Source organism: Chelonia mydas, chromosome 2 (assembly GCF_015237465.2).
Source record: "Chelonia mydas isolate rCheMyd1 chromosome 2, rCheMyd1.pri.v2, whole genome shotgun sequence".
Classification (NCBI taxonomy): Eukaryota; Metazoa; Chordata; order Testudines; family Cheloniidae; genus Chelonia; species Chelonia mydas.
Window position 1 is genome coordinate 233,229,687 of NC_057850.1, and position 26,800 is coordinate 233,256,486.

Here is a 26,800-nt window from a genome sequence, read left to right on the forward strand (position 1 = left end):
AATATGAGCCAAGAGAGCAAAGAAGGATGATGGCTGCAAGTCTCAAAGCAAATCTACATGACCTGCAGCAAGCACAAGCTCCTGCAGCAGGCCAAGTAGGAAAATACAGACCTGACGGTGAATACTGACTTAATAACCTATATGTACAATTAGCAAGAAATGGCAAGTTCTTTGGGGATTCCATGAAATTTCATTAATTTGTGAAACAAAAATATAAATGATCTTTCTTCCACCTGTGTGGTTTTCTCATTCTGCTTTTATGTACTCAGTGTAGAAGAGATCCATATGGCTGTTTGGTAGTAAAGGTAGGTGTGGGAATATATTAGGACATTACTTATTCATGTGGAGTGAATGAGGAGGAAGTGTTCTAGGTGATCTGGACATTGTGGAAGAGAACTTGCTTCAAGATTCTTTCGTCCTATCCAGGGGCTTGTGCAGAGCTGGAAAAGAATCTGGAAGTTGCACCAAATCCCTCCCTACCCCAAAACACACTGCAGCAGATGATGTTGGCCATAACAAACAGTCTGGTTCACTGGAGTCTGAACTGAGGATCTATTAACCCCAGAAAATGTGCATGTTTTCTTCCTGGTGGCTATGGAAGGCAAATAGAGACACTACTTCCGTATTGGTCATCCACAAACTTCATTGTCATCTAGCTGAGCCGGCCTCAGCTCAGAGCAAGACTGCTCCTAGAGATCAAGTTAGCTGACCCACCCCTTGCAAGCTGCGATATCAGCTTTCCCTCCCACCATTTCTACCCGTCTGAGCCTCCCATTCCTCTGTGGCTGTCCATGCTCTTCCTAGCTAAGCAGAGGTGCATTTGGAACTTCACTTATTCCTCACTGCTCCTCCTGGAGAGACAGAGGTTGTTCCTCCTGGCTGGAGGGATGTGGAAAGCAACAGGGAGCCAAAGAAGAGAAGTAGGGGAATGTTGGAATATAGAGAGGAAACTTATTCTGTAAGCTGGGAATGTGAGGGACTAAAAGAAGACTGAGGGGGTAGAGGGTAACAAGAGGGGCAGAATAAGTATTTTGAGGAATAGTCATATAGGTTGGAAACAGACTATGGGGGAGCATGTGGGGGAGAGTTCAGATACTATGGCTGTTTGTCATAGCTGACCATGATATCATGGCCTCATGTGTTCTTTTGTGACATCTGTTCATGGCCTTGCTCCTTGCAAGCAGGTGTCACACAGGAACATATGGACTCACAGTGAAAACTTGGTATGATGCTTGGTCCTGTTTTCAGTCAGTTTTTCACATTTGAAGTGTTTATATTGACTGTCCTCCTTTGCTTTCTGAAGTTCAGCTCACCATAGAGTACTTTTTTCAGGAGGGTATCATCTTCCATGTTGATAACATGACCTGTCCATCTAAGCTGAGCTTTTATAATCATTGCCTTGATGCTGGTTGTTTTTGCTCCTTCAAGGATGGTAATGTTTGACACTTGTCTTGCCAGTGGGCCTTCGGAATAAAGTGAAGGCAATGCGTGTGATATTTTTCAAGTTGCTTGATGTGTCTGTGGTAAACTGTCCATGCTTCACACCCATAAAAAGGAATGCTATCACAGCTGCACTGTATATCATCAGTTTTGTTGACAGTATGGTATGGTGTTTGAGTATCTTATGGTGAGGTCATCAAAAGCTTGGGTTGCCTTCGTATTATGTCCAATATATTTTTTTGATCCAGGAAACCATCACTTGAGATGGTACTGTCATGATATGTTAAGTGATTGATGTTCTTTAGTTTATACCATCAATGGTAATGTTTGGCTCAGTGGTTGTGGTTGATGGGGCTTCATTTTTTTCCAGGCTGACAGGGAGTCCAAACAGTAAGTTTCCTCTGATAACCTGTCAAGGACAAGGTGTAGGTCACTTTTGCTATGACTAAGTAGACCACAATCATCTGCAAAAAGGGTTTCACATGAGTTCCTCAAGAACTTTTGTATTTTCAGTAAACATCTGGAGATTGAAAATTCCTCAGTAGTTCTATACCTTATGTAGATGCCCTTTTGAAGGTTGTCAGCTGTGTAATTCAGAATGGCTACAAAGAAGAGATCAAAGAGGACCAGTGCCAGAATGGAACCTTGTTTCATCCTATTATATATGGGGATGAGTTTGAGGTCACCATCTGAGATTACTCAGTCACATCTTTGTGTAATTAACATATAACGTTACCTAATTTGATGGGGCAGCCAAACTTTTCTAGAATTTTCCAGGGGCCATTTCTATTCAGTGTCAAATGCTTTTTTTAAGATCAGTGAAGATAACAATCAGTTCCATTTTGATGAATGCATTTTTCCTGAATCTCTCTCTCATGGTGTCCACTCACCACTAGGGGTGATGCTCTAAGTTCCCTCTAAGCTGCATGGCCAGCCTATTTAAGCATTGCGCAGGCGCTCAGAGCTGCGGCGGGGAGAGATTCCTCTCCCCCAACCCAACCCAGCTCAGCTCCGCTCCATCTGCAGCTGGGGGGAGAGGTGCCTCTCCCATGGCCTCAACCCAGCCCCGGACTGGACCTGTCACGGCAGTGGGAGAGGTGCCTCTCCCATGGCCCCAGAGCTGCCACTGCGGGGAGAGGCGCCCCTCCCCCCAGCCCAGGTGTTGCTGCAGGGAGAGAGAGCTGAGGGGAGTCCTCTCTCCCTGCCATAGCCCCAGGAAAGCCTGCACCCCAAACCCCTCATCCCTGGCCCTACCCCAGAGCCTGGACCCCTAGCCGGAGCCCAGCAAATAAAATTCATTTCGCACATGGGTGGGAAAAATTAGAGGGAACACTGGTGCTGCCTCCTGGCCACTCTGGGGATTAGCTTCTTCCAAGTGCTGTGTGCTCCTCTGGCAGGCTCTCAACCTTTCTCTGCAACTCCAAGAACTCCTTCTTCACAACTTGGCCTCTGACCAGCTCATTATGCATGCTTCCCTCTTCTGGGATATAAAGTCTTCAGCATGAACTGTCCCAGACAGTCTGCTGTCCACTGCCCAGTCTATGTCACTTCCCCAGGGGGAACCCAGGCCCCCCGTCTACTCCGGGTTCCAGCTCGGGGGCCCTCTCTTCAGTTGCTAAGGTGTGCCCTATCCTATATCTTGCTGCTTTTCTCCTGAGCCTTTCCAGCTCTCCCACTTCTCTGGGGTTGCCAGCCCAAACCCCTTCCTGGCAGGGGGTAACTGTAAACTATCCTCTATAGCAGGGGTTCCCAAACTTGGCTTGCAGCTTGTTTGCAGCTTCCCATAGCTCCCATTGGCCAGGAATGACAAACTGCGGCCACTGGGAGCTGCGAGCAGCCGTACCTACAGATGCTCAGGTAAACAAAGTGTCTCATGGCCCACCAGGGGCTTACCCTGAACAAGCCATGAACCAAATTTGGGAACTCCTGCTCTATAGTGCCAAACACATCTCCCAGGAAGTGACTTCAGACCACTTCCCTGCAGCCCCTAGCTGTGCTCAGCTCCTGGGCTTTATACAGGCCCTTGTTCCTGTCTAGCTGAGCCTCATCTAATTAATCCATGCTCCCTGGCTCCTCCTCCAGGTGCAGCCTGGGGAGTTAATTGGCCCAACTAGCCACCTTAATCCCTCTAGGGTTTGTGTGGGGGTGGCTGGCCCTTCACACTGTCTCACAACAAAAATAATCTCTGTGGTATGCTGACCTGATCTAAATCCACATTGGGTATCTGGTCGAATCTTCTCTGATACTATTTCAACAAGTCAATTGTGTAAAATACAAGCAAGGATTTTATCACCTACAGATATCAGGAAGATCCCCAGGTTGTTGCCATAGTCAGATTTGTTGCCTTTATTTCTGTATTGTGCAACTATGATTGCATCTTTGAAATTCTGAGGAATTTTCTCAGATATTCTTGATAAGTTCATCTAGATAATTGACAGTTTTGAGGCCGTAAATTTATAGATTTCAGCTGGTATACTGTCTTTGCCTGGTGATTTACCTAACTTCATTTGTTTGGTAACTTTTTGCATTCCTCAACAGTAGGTAATTGGGTGATATCTACATGTGGGGTGCTGGGTTAGTTCCTCTTGCATCTGTGTATTGATAATAAAGGGGTGGTTGAGTAGCTGTACCCATCTTTCAGCGATGTCTCTCTTGTTGTTAATTAAGGTACATTTGAACTCTTTAATGGAGCTGGTCAAATGTCCTAATAGTATGACTCTAGTTTACAGTGCCAGAGTTCAAATCCCATGGATGCTCCCCCTGTGGGAGTGAAAAATTCTGATACTAGGGTGATGATAGCAGCATAAAGACCTATATTGAAAAGAATGATACAGACTGTGGAGAATATGTGAGGTAGTAAATGTGGCAGGAGTGGAAAGAAAAGAAAGAATTAAGAGGGAGAGTGATAGAGGAGGGAAATAGAGAGAATGAAAGCACCTCTACACCATAGCTTACAAGAATGAAAGCAGCTCCGAGCAGCTGGTGTGGAGGCTTATACATTTAAGCTTAAATATTGAATCTCAAATGATCACACACAAACTGGGGATGGACAGTGTTTCTTGAAATATTCCATCATCAGAAGGCAGATGAAAAACAATGTGATTTATTTATTATATTTTAATATGGTTTTTAAGCCAATCTCAAAATTTTGTGGAGCTCTGCTCCATGAATCCATGCAGCTTGTTGGCAATACTGCTTCACTTGTCCTCCTTCATTTCTCCTATGGCAAGTCCCACACATCTCCATGCACACCTCCCCCTTCCCAAACTCATAATAGTGGTCTTGGGCCAATAAACTTCCTATGGCTTTTCACAGAAGAGCATTGCCTTTAGTAAACCATGGGAAATTTGTCAGTGCTGAGGCTGCCTTAATAATAGTTTGGAATGCTGGTTCTGAATGGAGTTTACCTGTCGGTTTCCTCCTTTTCCTACCCGTAAAAGTTATAATTGTACTACAAACTAATAGATTATTTACTATCAATACTGCAGATATACAGTAATCACTTTTCAGTTTGACATCAACGAAGGGTGATAATGAAATATTTCTGTCTTTGTAGAGAGGCAAGTACCTGACCTATTGGACACAGAAAGGCTTTTGCTTACAGATCTGCAACAAGCACAGGCTTTTGCTGCTAGCCAACCAGTCACTATCAGTGGTAAGTACAGAGTTAAGGCTTGACCTACATTCTTTACTCAGATATAACTCAGTAGCAGTTGTGTGTGAAAATTCACTGAGCCATTCTCAACAGGAGTTTTGGGTGAGTAAGGTGTGCAAGATAAGGCGTTCACGAACATGAAGATCAATTCATCAAAAATCAGTTCTTGGAATTACCCCTCTGGATACCTCATGTAATCTCAGCAAGGCAATACCTCTTCCATTTCTCAGTTGTGGGTGTGATTATGTCCTAAAAAAGAGTGCTGGCCACAAACTGGAAAAAGGATTTCTTAGGCACGGTGATTTTCACTGTCTATACTTGAAAGGTAACAGGTTTGTTTTAAAAGCTGGGCGTCATTTAGTTAATAAGTATTTCCAGTCTCAGGATTTTACTGACCCAATATACTGCATTGGACTACTTCTGCTCATTTTCTGCTGCAGCAGATGCCATTTGAACAAAAAAGGTAAAAATATGAACAGGAAGGAGATTTTTCATTTTATTTTTCAAGATATATTTAGATAATTCTTAAAATATATAGAATATTTTCCCTTTATAGACGATAATGGTTTCTATGAAGTGGTTTAATTTTATAATCTAAATTACCCTTTAGGCAATTTTCCGTAGTTATTATAAAAGTGTATTTAGTGTAGTTACTGGAGAAATTCAAAAACTTTTCTCAATTAAATAACTTGTTTATTACCTATTAAAGAGAACAAAGACTTTTTTTTCCTATTGAACACACTAAAAATGTCATCTTTCTGTAGTAGCATACATGTACTAAATAAGCAAAGAAGGATCTTGGCAGCAAGTGTAAAGGCAAATCTACACAAACACAAGCAGCAGGCCAAATAAGAAAATACAAACTCAATCATGAGTGTGAAGTAAACAACTTAGTTAACAAAAATTATGAATTCACTGGTGATTCAGTGGGCTTCTATGAATCTAAGTTTTGAACCAAAAATGTAAATTCTCTCTCAAACCTGTGAAGCTTTCTAAATCAGCTTTTTAATAGTCAATGTAACTATCATTTTGTATATATGAGAAGCCATTCACACTGATGAGATATGCTCAGTTCACCCTGGAGTATACCCAGAGAATTGTGTTATGTTCATATAGGGGAGCACTCTAAAAAGTTTCCTGCCATCTCTGCCATTAACTTTGTCTTAAATTGGTAACACCAGGAAAGTTAGTGCACCATGTAAGTTCATTCGCAGCAGTCATGATGAGGGACCCTGGCGCAGGGTTTAAAAAATGTTGCTCAAACCACTGAGAGGGAACTTGATAATTTTGATCTGTCCTCTTTGAGATGGGCACAAGGGAGGCTGGGGTTTGCCAAAGTAATTTGACTGTGTCAAGCAATGCTTCTTTGATAGGAGGCACCACTCTTCCTGGTGCTGCTGTCTGAAAAATGCAGAGGAGTTTGTGTGGATTTTCCTGCAATGTCTGAGCCTGAATCATCAGGGTTGATGCCACTCTCCACATCAAGTCCTGGAAGGTCATAAAGTCCTCTGGGTTGGGTGAGGGCATCTCAGGAGCAGTCAACTCATCAGATGAAGAAATATGAACTGGGGCCTGATACATGTCATCTTGCACCTCCTTGTCCAGTGGCTCTAGACTGGAAAACTATTTGGGTATTAGAGGAGTTAAGGTTTCCTTCCTCGTGGCCACAGGTGAAGGAGATTTAGATTTGGAGTGAGGTACCAACATAGATCTTGGGTCACAAGGAACAATGCAGGGAGCCCAGTATGGCCATAGTGTAGCCATAGTGCCCATATTGCATAGGAGAACCCCATGGAGTTTAATCCCTGGGTGTGGATCTCTTGTCCGCAAGCACGTGTCCTAAAGGAGTGTCTCTAATGCAGAAGGAGACAGAGCCCAAGATCTGAAGGATCTAGAGAGGGAGCCTTATTTACCACTGCGTAATTCAGAAGAGAAAAAGTAGTACTCTTCCTGAAAAGGCAGAGCAGTACTGGTCAGTGTCATGGTGTGGTTTTTGAAGGTGCACAGCCCTGAGTAAGTAGTAGCTGGAGGTGGTTCTGATGGTAGTACTGATGCCAGAGCTGTTGTGGCACCCAGGTCAGATTTTATGTACTCTGTATCAGTGCTGTGTGCTGAAGGAGAGATGGCATAGGCAGGCATAGCAGGTCTTTGGCCATCAGAAATGCCTGTAAGAGAAAGCAGCCATACACACACAGCTGAAGATGATGCCATTGGGATCGACGGTACCAGAGTCAACAAGGGAAAAGTTATCAGCGTCAACAAAGTCAGTTTTTGATGGTACTGCAGTGGATGATACAGAAGATGTTGCTCTGAACAGTGCAGATGATGTCACTACTGGAGTAAATGGCACTACCTCATGTGGTACCAGGGAGTGGCGCTCCATGAGCTGCACTATTGCTTTTCTACTGGAGGACTTTCCGTGTCTGTCTGAGCTATGATGGGTAGAGTCTTCCGAGGGATGAGGTACCCTTCAGGGGTCTCAACTCATTCTTCTCAACTAGAGTAGAAGACGTCTTGGGCAATTTTGAAGAAGACCTGGAGATGAGGTGAGCGAGCTCTCCCCTCCATGAGCCTTTTTTTTGAAGAGGCAGAAGAAGCTGGTGGGGCAATCTTTGTTGAAGAGTGTTCTGTTCCTTCACGTGCAACATAGCCCAACTCAGAACAGGGATGCATTGTCTTTTCTAGAAAGTGTTCCCTCAGGTATATCTGCCAGAATTTGCATGCCTTGGACAGGAAGGACTTCAAATATTGTGTTTCTCCTTTAAATGTGCATCACCATATCAAAACAGGCAGTGGGAATGCCCATCATTAAAGGGCATTGCTGCCTACCAGGTCAGACATTGTTTAAATCTTAGAGACTTCTGCATAGCTAATGGCAGAGACAACACCAGGAACAAAGTAAAAAAGGAGGATCCCCTTTAAAAAGGAAACTAAAACTTAATACCTACCTATACTTATCTATTAACATTATAGTCTAACTATTTACAATAAGTTGAAAAATTGCTAACTGAGAGAACTGGAACTCGAAGAAATATGGAGCGCTCCAACTTGCACAACAGGCAGTGAAAATGAATTGAGAGGGACTCAGTATCCCTGTCTTGTATCGAAGTCATACTGGGCTCATGCACTCCCCACAATGATACTCCTAGAAAAAGTCTCTGACTTAGAGCAGTGAGTGTGTATATGTGCAATCATTTGAAGAACAGCAGTTACTGCACAGGTAAGTAACTGTCCGCCCCCCCCCCCCCCCCGAAAGTGAGGACCATTTGTAGGGAGCCTAGACCACACTGTACCTGCAGCGAAGGGATAAAAGACTCAAATGTGTGTTTCTCTGACTTTATGTGAATGAGCACAAAGGCAGAATTGAGAATCCTGGAGATATTGCAAAATTACAGGTAAATAACTTTGTTTATAGTCATAGAACATAATGGATACATTCTGCATTGTTCTTGGGTATGGTTTTGGAACTGCCCAGTGTTGTGGGTTAGTCTGGCTCAATCTGGTCTCTCTCATCAGTTATGACTTGAATTCAACAGGATCTAGTCTTTGTATGATCTTGTCTAGCAGGACTATTTTGCTAGGCTGGGGGCCCTGTGCAAGGAAGAGAGACCCATAGTAGAGTGAACAGTGTGTGGTTTGTTCGTGGAGGAGAAATCTAAGGAGGGGCAGCTACTGTGTATGTTTTTGGCAGACAGCCACAAATCTACAAAGGAGTAAACACTATCATAGGAGAAGATACCCACCAAGTTGTTTGATAGTTTAGATGTGAGTTAGTGTAAATGAGTTGCTTATTTCAGTAGAGTAATTTAAGAGAATATGTTGTGGGTTGATCTGTATGTTGTAGGAGGAAACTAGCTCAGAGACTACCTTATTCTGCACTAGTCCTTGTGCAGAGCTAGTATTGAGCTGGTGGTTTCCCTGACAGCTCCTTCCTCTGGTATCCTACCAGCATTCTGCTGGGTAGATCTTGGCCATAGCAAAACATCTTGCCCACTAACACCGTAAATATGGATATACTAAAAGAAAGTTGATACTGTTCCAAGTTTGTACTTATGAGAGAGTCATAGATTCTAAGGTCAGAAAGGACCACTGTGACCTCCTGCATAACACAGGTCATAGAACGCCCCCAAAATAATTCCTGTTTGAACAAGAGCTTTTAGAACATCTCATCTTGATTTTAAAATTGCTACTGATGGAGAATCTAGACTGTAATCAAGTCACACCCTTAACTTTCTCTTTGTTAAGCTAAATAGATTGAGCTCTTTGAGTTTCTCAGTCTAAGGCATGTTTTCCAATCATTTAATCAGTCTCGTGGCTCTTCTCCGAACCTCTCAGATTTATCTATTTTCTTGAATGGTGCACATACAAACTGGAAAAAGCATGCCAGTGGTGGTCACACTAGTGCCAAATACAGACTTTATATAACCTTTCTACTTCTATTTGAGATTCCCCTATTTACGCATCCAAGGATTGCATTAGCCATTTTGGCCACAGCATCATACTGGGAGCTCATGCTCAGCTGACTATCCACCATGACCCCCAAATCATTTTTTTTTGAGTCACTACTTCCCAGGATCAGGTCTTCCGTTGTATAAACTTGGTCTACATTCTTTGCTCCTACGTATATATTTGCATATGCCTGTTTTAAAACACATTGTTTGTGCCCAGGTTATCAACAGATCCAGATTAGTCAATATCAGTGATCTGTCCTCTTCCTTATTTACCACTTTGTCAATTTTTGTATCATCTGCAAACTTTATCAATGATGATTTTATGTTTTTTTTCCAGGTCATTGATAAAAATGTTAAATAGCGTAGTTCTGAGAACTGATCCCTGCAGGATCAGATATTTGTACATGCTAGCTAAAGCTTGCTTGGTTATCTATACATGCTGCAATCACACCTCTGACTGTCATGTAGACCTATCCTAAATAGTCTACCAATCCACAATACAATTCCACACCCATTTTATGATGCTCTCCGCTGTATAATTACATTTTGAGACCTGTCAGCCACTTATAAATCAATTTAGTGTGTGCCATATTTAAACACACTACCTTTCTAATAGCAACCCACTACCTTCTCTGTCATGTAACTGTGATTGCTACTGCTCAGAACAGCAGTGCCATTAGAACTCAGCTCAACTGTCCCACTTCCTCCAGGCTGAATCCTCACAAGCCTATCCAATCAATTCCACCTCTGCTTGAAGCTCCCATTATTCCATGGCTATCAATGCTCCTACCTCACAACTGGGAAATGGCTTTAAAACTTTACTTCTCTCTGGTGCCTCTAGCCAGGGAGAGGATGATCCTGTTCTCCTCAGCTGCTGCTGCTTTGCTGCTCCAGGTTGGGCGAAGTTTGAGGGCCAGAGGGCACCTGAATTCAGGGGAAAACAAGGACATTGTGTGACCAGGGAATGTGGGATCTGAAGGGAAACTGAGTGTGTGTGTGTGTGTGTGGGGGGGGAATAGAGTAAAAGAAGTGCCAAAAGGGAGAATGTGAAGGGTAGTATGCTGAGAAGAAAGATGACAAACATTGTGTGGTCGATTTGAGACAAACTATGAGGAGTATATAGCGAGAATGTGTGTGGGGCAGAAGACTTGGCTGGACTGACATAAAGATGCGGGGAACTGGAAGAAGGTTGGAGAGAAATAGAAGAGGGGGATGGAGAGCATGGAAGCACCCCTACTCTACAGCTTATAAGAGGGTAAGCGGGCTCCCTTCTCCAAGTAGCCAGTGTCATGACCAGGATGTGGGTAGTCTTACCTAGTGATCAGAACAGGAGTAAGGCTAGGTCACATACCAGGAGGTCAGAGACAGGCCGGAGGGTAAACCAGGAGTCAAGTGTCAGGAGGCAGGCAGGCTCAGGTTACCAGGAGACCAGTAGGAACAGGTATTGTAGAAGAAGCAGTCCTGAGCAGAGAGAACCCAGTGGTGTGGACAACATCGTGTTCCTGTGCTTGGCTTAAGTAGAGGCTGTGGAACAATCAGGACCCCCATGGTTCCACCAGTCAAATCTCAGGACTGGAGTTCTCTGTTAAGAGTTCAGCTGCTGTTCTAGCACCTGTTAGCAGGCTACTGAGTGGCAGGTTGGGGCTGCCTAGTGCTTACAAGCCCAGTGGACTGAGGTCTGAGACCTAGTATGGAGGGTCACATTTTCGCTTGTCCATTTAAGCTTAAATATTGAATGTGAAATGATCACACACAAATTGGGGATGGACAGCTTCTCCAGAAACATTCCAATATCAGAAGGCAGATGAAAAATGATGTGATTATTGTATTATAATGTGATTTGTAAGCCAATCTCATTATTTTTTTAAGCTTTGCTCCATGAATATTGAATGCTCCTTGTTGGCACAAATGCTTCACTTGTCCTCTCTCATAGTGGTCTTGGGCCAACAAACTTCCTATTGCTTCTTACAGAAGAGCTTTCCCTATTGTAAACCATTGGAAGTTTGTCAGACCCTAAGCCTGCCTCAATAACAATTTGGAATGCTCATTATCAGTGGAGTTTACTTTTCAGTTTCCTCCTCTCCCTACTGTTAATAGATATAATTGTATTGTAGATAGGTAGACTATTTAGGATATGTCTACACTGCAGTCAGAGGTGTGATTGCAGCATGTATAGATAACCAAGCAAGCTTTAGATAGCATGTACAAATAGCAGTGAAGCCACAGCAGGAAGGACTTTAGTGTGCTATCAAGTACTATACAAGTAAGTACCAAGGGTCCTAGGTGACTTGTACAGCTTACATTGAATCCCATGCTTCACTGCTAGTGGTACTAGTGCTAGTTAGATGAAAGCTAATGTAGGTTTGTCTACATGTGCTGCAATCACATCTCTGATTGCAGTGTGGACATACCTTTAGATCAGTTATTGTTGATATACGGTGACCACTTTTCAGTTCAATAGTCTTATTTCATGTCATTCAGATTGAAAAGGAAACATTTAAATTCACTTTCTATTGATGACTGAACTGTTCCACCTTTATAGAGAAAGATATAAATGAGCTAGCAGAAAAGGGAAGACTGCTTCTTACAAGTCTGAAATCAAATTTGAAAGATCTGCAACAAGCACAGGCTCTTGCTGCTAGCCAACCAAGCAGTATGAATGGTAAGTAGAGAGTTACGGCTTGATCCTACTTCTTTACCTGAATAAAACTCGGTAGCAGCTTTGTGTGGCTAGGTGCGGATTCATTGAGTCATACTCAGGCATTCAGCCTGAGTTAGGGATACAGGATTAGGCCTTTATTAACATTAAGATCTATTAATCAAAAATTAGTTCTGGGAGTTCTCCATTTGAATACCTCTTATAGATTGCTAAGAAATTTCAAGACAACATCTGTGTTATTTTCCATATGTAGTAGGGAGCACATATTAAAGGAAAGTGCTGATCTCACACTGGCAAAAAATATCATACATAGCTTGTTTGCCATTCTGAATGCTTTAAGTGGAAACAGGTTTGTTCTAAGTACTTGTCATCATTTAAAGAAAAGGAGTATTTGTGGCACTTTGAGACTAACAAATTTATTTGAGCATAAGCTTTTGTGAGCTACAGCTCACTTCATCGGATGCATTCAGTGGAAAATACAGTGGGGAGATTTATATACACAGAGAACATGAAACAATGGGTGTTACCATACACACTGTAACGAGAGTGATCACTTAAGGTGAGCTATTACCAGCAGGAGAGCGGGGGCAGAGGGGGGGAGCTTTTTGTAGTGATAATCAAGGTGGGCCATTTCCAGGAGTTGACAAGAATGTCTGAGGAACAGTGGGGGGTGGGGGATAAACATGGGGAAATAGTTTACTTTGTGTAATGACCCATCCACTCCCAGTCTCTATTCAAGCCTAAGTTAATTGCTTCAGGTTGGGGGCTGTCCAACTAAAACCTCTCCAAAGTATCATCAAGGATCTACAACCTATTCTGAAGGATGACCCATCACTCTCACAGATCTTGGGAGACAGGCCAGTCCTCCAACCTGAAGCAGATACTCACCAGCAACCACATACCACAGAACAGAACCATTAACCCAGGAACTATCCTTGCAACAAAGCCCGTTGCCAACTGTGTCCACATATCTATTCAGGGGACATCATCATAGGGCCTAATCACATCAGCCACAATATCAGAGGCTCGTTCACCTGCACATCTACCAATATGATATATGCCATCATGTGCCAGCAATGCCCCTTTGCCATGTACACTGGTCAAACTGGACAGTCTCTACGTAAAAGAATAAATGGACACAAATCAGACGTCAAGAATTATAACATTCAAAAACCAGTTGGAGAACACTTCAATCTCTGGTCACTCGATTACAGAACTAAAAGTGGCAATACTTCAATAAAAAAACTTCAAAAACAGACTCCAACGAGAGACTGCTGAATTGGAATTAATTTGCAAACTGGATACAATTAACTTAGGCTTGAATAGAGACTGGGAGTGGATGGGTCATTACACAAAGTAAAACTATTTCCCCATGTTTATCCCCCACCCCCCACTGTTCCTCAGATGTTCTTGTCAACTCCTGGAAATGGCCCACCTTGATTATCACTACAAAAAACTTCCCCACCCCCCTGTTCTCCTGCTGGTAATAGCTCACCTTAAGTGATCACTCTCGTTACAGTGTGTATGGTAACACCCATTGTTTCATGTTCTCTGTGTATATAAATCTCCCCACTGTATTTTCCACTGAATGCATCCAATGAAGTGAGCTGTAGCTCATGAAAGCTTATGCTCAAATAAATTTGTTAGTCTCTAAGGTGCCACAAGTACTCCTTTTCTTTTTGCGAATACAGACTAACAGGGCTGCTACTTTGAAACTTGTCATCATTTAGTTGATAAGCATTTCTGACAGTCCCAATATGCTCTACCAGTCCACTACTGCCCATTGTCTACCTTCACGAAACGCCATTATACTATAAAAGTAAAAAAGTAAGCAGGTAGGAAAAAAGATTTTTTAGTTTTTTGAGATAAATTTAGAACATTCTTTAAACATAAACAGTATTTTTACCTGATGGTTTCTGTGAAGTGGTTTAATTGTATAATCTGAAAGATCTTTCTAGATGTTTTTCTGTGATTATTGTAGAAAATGTATTTAGTAGAGTTATTAGAAAAATTGAAAAGCAATTTTCTTTTTTAAATATCTTGTCTATTTCATGTTAGAGAACATGTATCAAATGCTTAATTACCATTTTTCTAGCATAGTGGTTTTCAACCTTTTTTCATTTGCGGACCCCTAGAAATTTTTGAATGGAAGTGCAGACCCCTTTGGAAATCTTAGACATAGTCTATGGACCCCCAGAGAACCATGGACCACAGTTTGAAAACCAGTATTATTGATAACGACACTCTTTCGCAGACCCCTTAGACATCATCTGCAGATCCCCAGGGGTCCATGGACCACAGATTGAAAGCCACTGTTCTAGTGAACACACTAAAAGCTTTCTGTTTCTGTAGATAAAAAAGTATATGGGCTAACTCAACAAAGAAGGATGTTGACTTCAAATTTAGAAGCAAATCTACAAGATCTGCAACAAGCCCAAGCTCTTGCAGCAGGCCAAGTAGTAAAATGCAGACCTGATGGTGACGGTGAGTGCAGAATTGATAACTTACATGTACAGTCAGAAAAATTGTAAGTTCTTCTGGAGATTCCTTTTTCTGCCATACATAAAATGCTTAAAAGAAGAATATAAATTAATTACTGATATTTTTCCACTTCTGAAGCTTTTAAATCTGTCATTTGGATACTTTATGTAAACTGGTAAGAGACTCTACAATTTCCCATATATAAGAAGCAGTCCACATATATGATATGATTTACTAGCCCTGGTCTACACTAGGAGTTGTGGTCGAATTTAGCAGCGTTAAATCGATTTAACCCTGCACCCGTCCATACGACAAAGCCTTTTTTTTTTACTTAAAGGGCTCTTAAAATCGATTTCCTTACTCCACCCCCGACAAGGAGATTAGCGCTTAAATTGGCCTTGCCAGGTCGAATTTGGGGTACTGTGGACTCAATTAGACAGTATTGACCTCCGTGAGCTATCCCAGAGTGCTCTATTGTGACCGCTCTGGACAGCACTCTCAACTCAGATGTACTGGCCAGGTAGACAGGAAAAGGCCCGCAAACTTTTGAATTTCAATTTCCTGTTTGCATGGTCACCTGCAACTTGCCACGCTGGCCAGAGCTAATCAGCAGAGGTGACCATGCAGAGCTCATCAGCAGAGGTGACCGTGATGGAGTCCCAGAATCGCAAAAGAGCTCCAACATGGACCGAATGGGAGGTACGGGATCTGATCGCTGTATGGGGAGAGGAATCCATGCTATCAGAACTCCATTCCAGTTTTTGAAATGCCAAAACATTTGTCAAAATCTCCCAGGGCATGAAGGACAGAGGCCATAACAGGGACCCGAAGCAATGCCGCGTGAAACTTAAGGAGCTGAGGCAAGCCTACCAGAAAACCAGAGAGGCAAACGGCCGCTCCGGGTCACAGCCCCAAACACGCCGCTTCTATGATGGCCTGCATGCCATTTTAGGGGGTTCAGCCACCACTTCCCCAGCCGTGTTGTTTGACTCCTTCAATGGAGATGGAGGCAACACAGAAGCAGGTTTTTGGGACAAGGAAGATGATGATGATGAAGTTGTAGATAGCTCACAGCAAGCAAGCGGAGAAACCGGTTTTCCTGACAGCCAGGAACTGTTTCTCACCCTGGACCTGGAGCCAGTACACCCCAAACCCACCCAAGGCTGCCTCCTGGACCCGCCAGGCGGAGAAGGGACCTCTGGTGAGTGTACCTTTTAAAATACTATACGTGGTTTAAAAGCAAGCAAGTTTAATGATTAATTTTCCCTGGCATTTGCGGCTCTCCTGGATGTACTCCCAAAGCCTTTGCAAAAGGTTTCTGGGGAGGGCAGCCTTATTTCGTCCACCATGGTAGGACACTTTACCACACCAGGCCAGTAGCACGTGCTCGGGAATCATTGTAGAACAAACCATTGCAGTATATGTTTGCTGGCATTCAAACACCATCCGTTCTTTATCTCTCTGTGTTATCCTCAGGAGAGTGATATCATTCATGGTCACCTAGTTGAAATAGGGTGCTTTTTTTAAGGGGACATTCAGAGGTGCCCGTTCCTGCTGGGCTGTTTGCCTATGGCTGAACAGAAATGTTCCCCGCTGTTAGCCACAGGGAGGGGTGAGGGGCTAGCCTTGTGGTGGGGGGAGGCAAAATGCGACCTTGGAACGAAAGCACATGTGCTATGTATGTAATGTTAACAGCAAGGTTTACCATGAAAGAGTGTACCCATTGTTCTAGAAAATGTCTTTTTAAATACCACTGTCCCTTTTTTTTTCTCCACCAGCTGCATGTATTTCAAGGATCACAGGATCTTCTCCTTCCCAGAGGCTAGTGAAGATTAGAAGGTGAAAAAAACGCACTCATGATGAAATGTTCTCTGAGCTCATGCTGTCCTCCCACGCTGACAGAGCACAGACAAATGCGTGGAGGCAGACAATGTCAGAGTGCAGGAAAGCACAAAATGACCGGGAGGAGAGGTGGCGGGCTGAAGAGAATAAGTGGTGGGCTGAAGAGAGGGCTGAAGCTGAAACGTGGTGGCAGCGTGATAAGAGGAGGCAGGATTCAATGCTGAGGCTGCTGGAGGATCAAACCAATATGCTCCAACGTATGGTTGAGCTGCAGGAAAGGCAGCAGGAGCACAGACCGCCGCTACAGCCCCTGTGTAACCAACCGCCCTCCTCCCCAAGTTCCATAGCCTCCTCACCCAGACGCCCAAGAACACAGTGGGGGGGGGGGGGCTCCAGCCACTCCACCCCAGAGGATTGCCCAAGCAACAGAAGGCTGGCATTCAATAAGTTTTAAAGTTTTAAACTTTTAAAGTGCTGTGTGGCCTTGTCCTTCCCTCCTCCACCACCCCTCCTGATGCTTCTCTCCTCCACCACCCCTCCTGGGCTACCTTGGTAGTTATCCCCCTATTTGTGTGATGAATGAATAAAGAATGCATGAATGTGAAGCAACAATGACTTTATTGCCTCTGCAAGTGGTGATCGAAGGGAGGAGGGGAGGGTGGTTAGCTTATAGGGAAGTAGAGTGAACCAAAGGGTGGGGGATTTCATCAAGGAGAAACAAACAGAACTTTCACACCATAGCCTGTCCAGTCATGGAACTGGTTTTCAAAGCTTCTCTGATGCGCACCATGCCCTGCTGTGCTCTTCTAACCGCCCTGGTGTCTGGCTGCGCGTAACCAGCAGCCAGCTGATTTGCCTCAACCTCCCACCCCACCATAAACGTCTCCCCCTTACTCTCACAGATATTGTGGAGCGCACAGCAAGCAGTAATAACAGTGGAAATATTGGTTTCGCTGAGGTCTAACCGAGTCAGTAAACCTCACCAGCGCACTTTTAAACGTCCAAATGCACATTCTACCACCATTCTGCACTTGCTCAGCCTGTAGTTGAACAGCTCCTGACTACTGTCCAGGCTGCCTGTGTATGGCTTCATGGCCATGGCATTAAGGGGTAGGCTGGGTCCCTGAGGATAACTATAGGCATTTCAACATCCCCAACAGTTATTTTCTGGTCTGGGAATAAAGTCCCTTCCTGCAGCTTTTGAAACAGATCAAAGTTCCTGAAGATGCGAGCGTCATGTACCTTTCCCGGCCATCCCACGTTGATGTTGGTGAAACGTCCCTTGTGATCCACCAGTGCTTGCAGTACTATTGAAAAGTACCCCTTGCGGTTTATGTACTCACTGGCTTGGTTCTCTGGTGCCAAGATAGGGATATGTGTTCCGTCAATGGTCCCACCACAGTTAGGGAATCCCATTGCAGCAAAGCCATCCACTATGACCTGCACATTTCCCAGTGTCACTACCCTTGATAGCAGCAGCTGCTTAATGATTGCATTGGCTACTTGCATCACAGCAACCCTCACAGTAGATTTGCCCACTCCAAATTGATTACTGACTGACAGGTAGCTGTCTGGCGTTGCAAGCTTCCACAGGGCTATTGCCACTCTCTTGTGAACTGTGAGGGCTGCTCTCTTCTTGGTATTCTTCTGCTTCAGGGCAGGGGAAAGCAAGTCACAAAGTTCCATGAAAGTGCCCTTACGCATGCAAAAGTTTCACAACCACTGGGAATCGTCCCAGATCTGCAACACTATGCGGTCCCACCAGTCTGTGCTTGTTTCCCGAGCCCAGAATCGGCGTTCCACCACATGAACCTGCCCCATTAGCACCATGATGCCCACATTGCCAGGGCCCGAGCTTTGAGAGAAGTCTGTGTCCATGTCCTCATCACTCACATCACCGCGCTGACGTCGCCTACTCGCCTGGTATCGTTTTGCCAGGTTCTGGTGCTGCATATACTGCTGGATAATGCGTGTACTCCTAATTGCCAAAGGGATCTGAGCGGGCTCCATGCTTGCCGTGGTATGGCGTCTGCACAGAAAAAAGGCGCGGAACGATTGTCTGCCATTGCCCTGACGGAGGGAGGGGCAACTGACGACATGGCTTACAGGGTTGGCTTACAGGGAATTAAAATCAACAAAGGGGGTGGCTTTGTGAGAAACTGAATGGCCCCCTTGAGGATAGAACTCAAAACTTCAAGGATCAAACTCAAAACTGGGTTTAGCAGACGGTTGATTTCAGAAAGGGAGGGAGGGAGGGAGGAGAAAATGAATACAAAACAAATCTAGTCTATTTCTTGTTTTGAGCCACTTCATCTATCTTTATACATCTTGCTGGCAGCAGACTGTGCAGTACGACCGCTAGCCATGATCAACACCTGGGTGCTCGGCAGAAGACGGTGCAGTATGACGACTAGCCATCATCTTCTGCTAGCTGCAGGTTAAAAGACAGTGCACTGCCGGTAGGACTGAATCACCATGAGATGAAACAAGGGAAATGACCTGGTTCAGTCATTCCCATGTTTGCCCAGGCGCCCGGTTAAAAGAGCACCCAGGACTACGTCGATGACGGCTACCAGTCACACTGCACTGTCTGCTGCCAAAAGGCAATAAACTGCTGCTGTGTAGCAATGCAGTACCACGTCTGCCAGCACCCAGAAGACATATGGTGAGGGTTAGCTGAGCGGTCTCCATGCTTGCCGTGGTATGGCGTCTGCACAGGTAACTCAAGAAAAAAGGCGCAAAATGATTGTCTGCCCTTGCTTTCATGGAGGGAGGGAGGGAACGGGGGCCTGACGATATGTACCCAGAACCACCCACGACAACGTTTTAGCCCCCTCAGGCACTGGGATTTCTACCCAGAATTCAAATGGGTGGCGGAGACCGCGGGAACTGTGGGATAGCCACCCACAGTGCAACGCTCCGGAAGTCGACGGTTGCCTTGGTACTGTGGACACACTCCGCCGACTACATGCATTTAGAGCATTTGTGTGGGGATACACACAATCAACTGTATAAAAACGCTTTCTACAAAACTGACTTCTATAAATTCAACCTAATTTTGTAGTGTAGACATACCCCTAGTGTCTGAACTGAACATGGAGTAAGGAAAGAATCTCATGGAAGATCAAAAATTGACTGCCATCTCAACAACTAACACCTCGATGGTCTCCCCAAAAGTAAATTTCCCCCCAGAATAAGACCCTTGCCAAAACATTCAAAGCTTGGTCCCTCAAGTTGGGCTATAAATCCATATCTAGGCTCCTAAATGAGTGACTTGATTTTCAGAGATACCCAGATACCAATTCAAGTCAATTGAACTGGATAGCACAAGGGACCTGTTTTTTATGGTCCACTTTTGGAGATTGATGGAACCACTGAGTTCTTTGCGTGGCTTCTGTATAGTCCCACTGTGGGGTGCACTGGCTGCACAGTTCTGATAGAACTTTCTCATAGCAGTCCTGTTGGAGCATTCTCATGCCTCCTTTTGCCCCTTCCCACACTGTTCCTCAATATTCTGAGGGTAAGGCTATAAAAAGGGGCATGACACTCCAGCAGCCCCAGTTCTTTTGAACTCAATTGCAGATATACCAGGAGCCTCCTTTGGTCAATTTGATCCAGATTCATGGATTCAAGACTCAGTGCTGTAGCTAGTTCTTAGTGTAAGATTAGCCTCTTCAATTTAATTTCTAGTATTTCCCCAATTCATTTTAGTATGTTTGATCAGTTCCCATGCCCCAGGGCAGATCTGATGGCAGATCCGAAAGAAAAAAGGCCAGGATTTGCTAAGTGTGCATCTTGTCCTTCGGTATTCTCTGCTTCTTCTTCAAGTACTTGTCACATATACATTCCATTCTGGGTGTGTGCACTTTTGGGAGCAGTACCACAAGGGGGGTGGATATGCTCCTGCTCTCCAAACAAGGGCATAAAAAGGGCATCTGCTGCCTCCTTCTCAGTTCTTTCTCATCGCCTGTGACAAGAGTGGTCTGTAGCATTTGCTTTGGTTAGCGAGCATCATAAATCTTTAGTGAATATAGTTATATCTAATGTTTTTGTAGCCTTTTCAGTCACAGGATATTAGAGAGCGTTCTACCACAACTTCAACAACCACCACCCGTCCACTAAACTCTCTCTGGAACACCTCCACACGAGCATCTACTTCCTGGACCCCATGGAAAGCTTCAAAAATGGAACCCTACAGGCAACTATATACAAGAAACTCACAGATCACCATACCTACCTTTGTAGATCCAGTTACCCAGATACACCACAAAATCTGTTATCTACAATCAGGCACTCACATACCACAGAATATGCTCTGAGGAGGAAGTCCGGGATATACATCTTAACACACTCAAGTTTGCCTACAGCAAACAAGGACACTCACTAGAGAAGTAAACCACGTAATAGAATAGGTCACACAAATACCCCAAAGAGAACCTGCTTCAGTACAGAAATAAACCCCCCTCTGACAACACCCCAATAGTTGTCACATATCACCCCACCAGGATACACCAACTCAAAACGGCACCTAGAACAACAGATGCAAAACCAGCAGACATATTTCCACTGCTACAATGATCAACAGCCCCCACAACACACTTTTCAAGATCCATAGGTCCTACACATGCCTATCACAATATGTGATGTACCTCTTCCAGTACACTAAATGTCCTAATAGCAACTTTGAGAGTGAAACAAGACAATCACTATTCTCTCAAATGAACTCACACAGGAAAATGAAAAAAGACAAAAACAGCATGTTAACTGTGGGTGAACACTTTTCACAAAGTGATCACTGTATATCTGACCTATCAGTCCTCCTCTTCAAAGGAAACCTTGAAAGCACAAAACTTTGAAAAGATGAGCCCCAGAAATTAAATTCATAATTTCGCTAGACACTGGAAATCAAAGACTGAATAGAGACAATGGATTTATGGCTTGTTACAACACTCTATAACCCACTAACAACCTCCCCAGTAACTTCCCCCACCCCTTCCTCCCTATGATTGGAGGGGTGTTAGCAGGCTACTTCACCTTGTATGATCCCTTGAAATATCTGTTAACCACTTATTCTAAACAATCTGTTTCATCTTGTATTTAGCTGTGACACTCTAAGTAAGTTTCCCAGACCAGAAGAAGAGGAGCCAACTAGGGGGGGGGCGCTTTTCTTGACCTGCTGCTCACAAACCGGGTAGAATTAGTGGGGGAAGCAAAAGTGGATGGGAATCTGGGAGGCAGTGACCATGAGTTGGTTGAGTTCAGAATCCTGACGCAGGGAAGAAAGGTAAGCAGCAGGATACGGACCCTGGACTTCAGGAAAGCAGACTTCGACTCCCTCAGGGAACAGATGGCCAGGATCCCCTGGGGGACTAACATGAAGGGGAAGGGAGTCCAGGAGAGCTGGCTGTATTTCAAGGAATCCCTGTTGAGGTTACAGGGACAAACCATCCCGATGAGTCGAAAGAATAGTAAATATGGCAGGCGACCAGCTTGGCTTAATGGTGAAATCCTAGCGGATCTTAAACATAAAAAAGAAGCTTACAAGAAGTGGAAGGTTGGACATATGACCAGGGAAGAGTATAAAAATATTGCTCGGGCATGTAGGAAAGATATCAGGAGGGCCAAATAGCACCTGGAGCTGCAGCTAGCAAGAGATGTCAAGAGTAACAAGAAGGGTTTCTTCAGGTATGTTGGCAACAAGAAGAAAGCCAAGGAAAGTGTGGGCCCCTAACTGAATGAGGGAGGCAACCTAGTGACTGAGGATGTGGAAAAAGCTAATGTACTCAATGCTTTTTTTGCCTCTGTTTTCACTAACAAGGTCAGCTCCCAGACTGCTGCGCTGGGCATCACAAAATGGGGAAGAGATGGCCAGCCCTCTGTGGAGATAGAGGTGGTTAGGGACTATTTAGAAAAGCTGGACGTGCACAAGTCCATGGGGCCGGACGAGTTGCATCCGAGAGTGCTGAAGGAATTGGCGGCTGTGATTGCAGAGCCATTGGCCATTATCTTTGAAAACTCGTGGCGAACGGGGGAAGTCCCAGATGACTGGAAAAAGGCTAATGTAGTGCCAATCTTTAAAAAAGGGAAGAAGGAGGATCCTGGGAACTACAGGCCAGTCAGCCTCACCTCAGTCCCTGGAAAAATCATGGAGCAGGTCCTCAAAGAATCAATCCTGAAGCACTTACACGAGAGGAAAGTGATCAGGAACAGTCAGCATGGATTCACCAAGGGAAGGTCATGCCTGACTAATCTAATCGCCTTTTATGATGAGATTACTGGTTCTGTGGATGAAGGGAAAGCAGTGGATGTATTGTTTCTTGACTTTAGCAAAGCTTTTGACACGGTCTCCCACAGTATTCTTGTCAGCAAGTTAAGGAAGTATGGGCTGGATGAATGCACTATAAGGTGGGTAGAAAGCTGGCTAGATTGTCGGGCTCAACGGGTAGTGATCAATGGCTCCATGTCTAGTTGGCAGCCGGTGTCAAGTGGAGTGCCCCAGGGGTCGGTCCTGGGGCCGGTTTTGTTCAATATCTTCATAAATGATCTGGAGGATGGTGTGGATTGCACTCTCAGCAAATTTGCGGATGATACTAAACTGGGAGGAGTGGTAGATACGCTGGAGGGGAGGGATAGGATACAGAAGGACCTAGACAAATTGGAGGATTGGGCCAAAAGAAATCTGATGAGGTTCAATAAGGATAAGTGCAGGGTCCTGCACTTAGGATGGAAGAATCCAATGCACCGCTACAGACTAGGGACCGAATGGCTAGGCAGCAGTTCTGCGGAAAAGGACCTAGGGGTGACAGTGGACGAGAAGCTGGATATGAGTCAGCAGTGTGCCCTTGTTGCCAAGAAGGCCAATGGCATTTTGGGATGTATAAGTAGGGGCATAGCGAGCAGATCGAGGGACGTGATCGTTCCCCTCTATTCGACACTGGTGAGGCCTCATCTGGAGTACTGTGTCCAGTTTTGGGCCCCACACTACAAGAAGGATGTGGATAAATTGGAGAGAGTCCAGCGAAGGGCAACAAAAATGATTAGGCGTCTAGAGCACATGACTTATGAGGAGAGGCTGAGGGAGCTGGGATTGTTTAGTTTGCAGAAGAGAAGAATGAGGGGGGATTTGATAGCTGCTTTCAACTACCTGAAAGGGGGTTCCAAAGAGGATGGCTCTAGACTGTTCTCAATGGTAGCAGATGACAGAACGAGGAGTAATGGTCTCAAGTTGCAATGGGGGAGGTTTAGATTGGATATTAGGAAAAACTTTTTCACTAAGAGGGTGGTGAAACACTGGAATGCGTTACCTAGGGAGGTGGTAGAATCTCCTTCCTTAGAGGTTTTTAAGGTCCGGCTTGACAAAGCCCTGGCTGGGATGATTTAACTGGGAATTGGTCCTGCTTCGAGCAGGGGGTTGGACTAGATGACCTTCTGGGGTCCCTTCCAACCCTGATATTCTATGATTCTATGATTCTAAGAGCGCTGTGTTTAAGGTCAAAAGCTTGTCTCTCTCAAAAACCGAAGTTGTTCCAATAAAAGATATTACCTCACCCACCTTGTTTCTCTAATATAGTTAGTCATATTCAGTAGTAGTTTAGTTAGTTATAGTTTAGTAGTTCCCTGGAGGACTTCAGTATGAAAAAATCCCCAGGTTTTAAGTAGTGTGCCACATACAGGGCTGTTACCTCTGTCATACAGGCACAAGACCCGCTTATTGAGGACCACATGAGGGCCAAATGCTTCATTTGTACCTTCTTCCCCATCAGGAGTAAAAACAGAGGGATTTTCATCTTAAAGTTCACTTCATGCAAGAGGTGATTTGCTCTGTGCTGGAGTTTAGCCCTGTCTGTGAGGCAGGGGACACAGAATTGACCAGGAGTGCCCCTCCAGCTGCTTCTGATTCCAACTGATTCTGATTTCTGTTTGGTGACAATTGTCATGCTTTGTTTTCACTGTCAGCCTTGTTAAAGCGCTCCAGACATTCTGATGCTGACAGGTGCATAAAGTGTCGGACTTCTCACAGAAAGTCCTCTGATAAAGGTGTGAGACTTCACAAATTCAGTGCTCACCGGTCCCATCTGAGGCAACACTGTCGACTCCAGGTCCTTCAGGGCTGTCAAGACTAATATCTTCACTAGTATCTTCACTCATGCTGGGTCCACCTTCCTCCTTTCAGCCAATTCAATGTACTCATTCCACTGGGACTATCAGCACCAGTACCCTTACCTGTGGTGCCCTCTACTCCACTAGCCTTGTTGGTATCTTATTTGCCTTTCCCTACCGAGCTCTCCTTTGCTGCAACTGACATCAGTGCCCTCAACTCCATAGATGCATCTAGCATCATGAATGTGCCTGGCACTGTCAATGCATTCAGGGGCATCGTCACTTTCAGTTCCATAACATATAGCATCAGCTTTTTGACCTATTATACCGCACTTCATCGGTGTCCTGACCACCCTGATCCTCATTTTCCTTGGAGCCCAATGTGTCTTCTATACCCAGACCATCTAGAATTCCAAAGGGGACTGCTCCTGCCTGTTCTGAAAAGCCTTACATTTCTTCTTTGGACTCTGAAATGGAGGAACCCATTTTACCTTCAGGTGCTTTTAGATCACTTTATAGCTGTTCTACCATTATGAGACTTGAAGTCCAGGACTGGTTTTCCCTATAGGGAAGCTCCAGCATGGGGTCTCCAACCACGGGTGGCTCAGACTATGCAGTCCCTTCATGGCCTTATTGGTCTTGGGCTGCTCTGAAAGCCTGTTGACCCCCATCATGATCACTTTTAAGAGGAAGTCTTCTCCTCCTCCAGTGCAGGAAACTTTCACCCAGGATCCTGCTACTATCCCTGTGCTGGACCCCATAAAGGAGGGGGAATTAGATGTGCCCCCAAATATTTCTTCATCTTCATCATATGAAGCCGTTACACCAGAGTCAACATCTCCCTTCACATAGGACTTCAAAGTTTTACAGGATCTCAAAAGGAGGGTGTCCATTTCTCTAGATAATATGGGCAGAGCCTGTGCAAGAGAACCCTCACACACTCCTTGATATTTTACAGACTCCTGTTCCAGGAAGGACTCCTGCTCCTGCCCTTTGTATCAATGAAGGCTTATTGGAGCCAGCAAAAGTGCTCTGGTAGACCCCAGCCTCTATACCTCCTACACTCAAGTGAGTGGAAAGCCAACATCAAGTCCTTCAGCAAGATTTTGACTATTTCTTTACCCATCCTATTCCTGATTCCTTGGTGGTCAGAGATGCTAAGAAGCAATCTAGTCCTGTCCTCAAGCTATTCCCAAAAATAAGGAATTTCAGAGGCTTAATTTATACAGCCAAAAGATTTACTCCGCTGCCACTCTTCAAATGAGAGTTGCTAATTACCAGGCTTTTTTTTTGTCAAAATATAGTTTTATTAATTTCTCTGAAATTTCTAAATTTGATGTCAAATTGCCAGATGTCCAATAAAGATCAGTTTTTGGCTTTGGTTTCTGAGGGACACCTTACAGCTTAGACATCTCTTCAGGCAGCAATAGACACCACTGATATGGCCTCGCATTCCATAGCCACTGCAATGGCCATGAAGCACTTTTCCTGGCTGCAGACTTCTGGCATTCCAAAGGAGCTGCAGAACAACGCAGAAGATTTAATTTTGAGGGATCTAAATTGTTTTCTATCAAAACAGATGACACTATGCACTTACTGAAGAACTACTGTACAATGTTTCATTCACTAGGAGTTTGTACTCCATTTACCCAAGGGAAACTGTTTAGGCCTCAATCTTCCTCCACGCCCTGTCTCCAACAGAGGTCACAGAATTCTTTCTAAAGAAGCTCAAGACCTCCTTGATGTTGCCAGCTGTCTTCATCAATCAGAAGACGTTCTTACCATACAGCTACAACCTCCAAACAATCATTTTGACTTTTTGATCAAGGAGAGCACGCTAACTGTATTTTGTCCCTGTGGATTATGCCAGTCCTCTTTCACTGTGCTTGGGAAGGCATCACATCAGACAAGTGGGTGCTCAGCGCAGTAAAAGAATCATAGAATCATAGAATATCAGGGTTGGAAGGGACCTCAGGAGGTCATCTAGTCCAACCCCCTGCTCAAAGCAGGACCAATCCCCAACTAAATCATCCCAGCCAGGGCTTTGTCAAGCCGGACCTTAAAAACTTCCAAGGAAGGAGATTCTACCACCTCCCTAGGTAACGCATTCCAGTGTTTCACCACCCTCCTAGTGAAAAAGTTTTTCCTAATATCCAACCTAAACCTCCCCCA

The 26,800-nt window shown here is 44.5% G+C and overlaps 1 protein-coding gene across 1 annotated transcript in view; it reads left to right on the forward strand.

Moving 5' to 3' along the window:
• The window catches only part of CCDC7 (coiled-coil domain containing 7), a 340,456-nt gene that overhangs the window by 218,853 nt on the left and 94,803 nt on the right, over positions 1 to 26,800 (forward strand). The window contains 2 exon segments of the mRNA XM_043538840.1: positions 12,089 to 12,208; positions 14,558 to 14,689. Of these exon segments, the coding sequence (XP_043394775.1) occupies positions 12,089 to 12,208; positions 14,558 to 14,689 (252 nt within the window).